The 3,070-nt window shown below is 44.8% G+C and overlaps 1 protein-coding gene across 1 annotated transcript in view; it reads left to right on the top strand.

Annotated features, from left to right (window-relative positions):
* LOC123086638 (uridine kinase-like protein 3) overlaps positions 1-3,070 on the top strand; it is an 11,669-nt gene that overhangs the window by 5,938 nt on the left and 2,661 nt on the right. Inside the window, exons 11-13 of the mRNA XM_044508410.1 lie at positions 958-1,018; positions 1,390-1,483; positions 1,556-1,628. Of these exons, the coding sequence (XP_044364345.1) occupies positions 958-1,018; positions 1,390-1,483; positions 1,556-1,628 (228 nt within the window). The remainder of the gene's footprint in view (positions 1-957; positions 1,019-1,389; positions 1,484-1,555; positions 1,629-3,070) is intronic.

Here is a 3,070-nt window from a genome sequence, read left to right on the forward strand (position 1 = left end):
CGGGAAAGGAAAGGAACTGGTGGTTGGGCGTTCGCGGGCGGCGGCTGGTTTTGGACCAGATGCACCTCGTGATGTAAATTTGCACCGCGAGGTGTTGTATTTTACATCACGAGGAGGCCGCGGTCCAATTTTTTTTACATATGGACCGTCTGTTGGAGCAGCGTTTTTTGCCCCAGACGGTCCAAAAGTTAGGTATTTTTACATTTGGACCGTCTATTGGAGATGCTCTAATACCGACAAAAAACAACTTCAGCTCTACAGAAATGCTAGGATATCAATCTAGTATAACCATGGCTGAAGAAGCTCCGGGCCATCTCCTGGTCATATTGGGGGAGCTCCTTCTGGGCCATCTCCTGATTTAATCCTGCGCCTTGCAATTGCTTCTTCGAAGCTGCCTTTTAAAATGCACCTCATTGGGAATTTAGTACCACATAAGATTCGTCATTTTCCATTCTCTGCGCAGAAGGTGCACCATTGCTTATTGGCTACAAGGATATCTTAGTTGTAACAGGGATCCAGGCTGACCAAATCCTCTAACCCCCCTGATGGGCGATGCCTCTCAGTTTCTTGTAGAAATATTTGACTTCAAAGTAACCACATTGCTCGCATCTCTCAGCTCATGTAATACTTATCCTAGATATCCAACCAACTAGGCAAGTCTTGATATCTTATCTTAATCTGAAATGACTTAAATACTTAGCCGGCGATTTATCATCCCTGTTTAGCAAATGATTGCTTACATGCAGTTCCATGGTTTTGGCATTTATGGGAGAACAACGGTATGGTTGCTAGTTGTTACAAACATGCATACTACTAGCTCGTACAGGGACAATAGTTTATCCATCTCCATAATTCCTTTTTCTTCTAATAATACTGTCTGCTGGAGTTACTTGCATGTGCATTCTCTCCTGTTAGTAGTTCATATGTTTGTCCTTATGCACTTTCTTATGCATGCAGGATCTGTTTACACTGGTGTGGATTTCTCAAAAAGTTTATGTGGGATATCAGTGATTAGGAGGTACCAACTCTTCCAAAATATTTTAACCATTGCTTTGTTGAGGCTCAAAATGACCGAACAACTTTGGCACTCACACAGAGACAAAAGTTCCTTAATACGTATACCTGGGACAGTCTGTGCAAAACAATGCAATTGTAGTTTATGAATGCTCCAGACTATTATGCTGGGAATTCAGTTTTCAGTCTCCTTTAGCTTTGCTATATGGGTTTGAGCCTTCATTCATAGGTGAATTATCAATTAAACATGCTTTATTAAACCACTTATGGTCTGTAATTCAGTCCATTATTATAAGGCATCTATGAACAAAACATGTGATACAACTTTGAATGAAACATCATTGTGTTCGTGATTCGTCACAAATTGTGTTCCAGTGGCGAAAGTATGGAGAATGCTCTGCGGGCATGCTGTAAAGGTATAAAGATTGGGAAGATTCTTATTCACAGGGAAGGAGATGATGGGAAACAGGTTTGGTTTAATCCACTTTTGCATTATATGCTAGGCGTGTCAAGTTACTAAGTTTTATAAATGTCCTCACAGCTCATCTATCACAATTTACCCAAAGATATCGCAAAAAGGCATGTTCTGTTGCTGGACCCCATATTGGGAACAGGTTTGTTGATATTTCATACATATTTGTCTACTGCAGCACACATTTTTTCACGTGAATGAATTATGAAACTATAAATTCTTTCTCTCTCTCTCTCTCTCTCTCTCTCTCTCTCTCTCTCTCTCTCTCGGTACCCTTCCTGTTGAAGTGTTAGCACTCATCTTGTTTTTGTAAAGCACTTTGAGTAGGAAACTTGTGTTTGTTACTCCACAGGAGTAGTAAATACGTAGTACTCCATCACGTGAATGAAGTAACAAACAAGATGTTATTTCATGTTATTTTATTTCACATGATGATTTCACGTGATAGATAAATAACACATATTTTTCATGTCATTTCACGTGAATGAAGTATTATTTTTCATGTTATTTCGTTTATCTTCTCACGTGGATGAAGTAACAAACAATGGTTGCGTGGAAGCTTGCTATCCATGTACCAGAACCATGAGTTGGTCACGAGATCTTATGGGTTTCACCTCTAGCCTACCCCACCTTGTTTGGCACTAGAGCATCTCCAATAGATGGTCCAAATTTTGGCGGTCCAAAACCGGAGATGTAAAATTTGGACCGTCAAAAAGTGCGTTTTGGGGCTCCGAAAAAAGCTCAACTCCAACAGATGGTCCAAATTGATGGTCCAAAAGAGCAACTCCAATAGATGGTCCAAAATGAAGATGTAAAACGACATACTACTAGTCCATTCAACATAGTTCAAACATCAAATTCAACATAGTTTCATACATCAACTTCAACATAGTTTCATACATCAACTTCAACTACTAGATAAACTACTCCGAGAACTACTAGATAAACTACTCATCGGAGCTATGGAACTGCTCCCAGAACTCCTCCTTCGTCGGGTCGTCGCACCCCTCCTCCTCCTCCTCCTCCTCCTCCAAGAAGTCTGCCCAGTCCTCCTCGGAAGAGGACTCGATGGGGATCACCGTCGAGGGACCGGCCTCATCCTCCTTCGGCCCCTTCTTCTTCTGCTCCGCCTCACGCTTCCAGTAGTACTCCATCTCGGCCTGGACGTACTTCGGATGCTCCCGAGCAAACCTCGCCATCGCCTCCTCATCGGTCTCGCCAGCACTGACGACAACCGCCGGCTTCTTCGTCTTCTTCTGCTTCGTCGTGATCTCCTTCATGTTGATGCCCTGCGGCACAAGCATCTCCGCTTCCGCCTGACTCTTGATCTCTGGAAAGTTGAGGTGCGACCGAGGCCTCTCGGCACGCCACACCGCCACGTCGTAGGCACGCGCGGCCTCGTGGGCGGAGGGGTACGTGCCGATCCACCAACGCCTTCCGGCATCGGTGAACTCCACACCCTAGTTGCCGGAGGGCTTCTGCCTCACACCGAAGAAGCCCGACTTGCCCTTCGGCGTCTTCTTCGGCGCCATCGGGAGCGGCGTGCGGCCGGGGCGGTGGCGGACGGAGCCGGGCGGGGCGGTA

This window comes from Triticum aestivum, chromosome 4A (genome assembly GCF_018294505.1).
Source record: "Triticum aestivum cultivar Chinese Spring chromosome 4A, IWGSC CS RefSeq v2.1, whole genome shotgun sequence".
Classification (NCBI taxonomy): Eukaryota; Viridiplantae; Streptophyta; class Magnoliopsida; order Poales; family Poaceae; genus Triticum; species Triticum aestivum.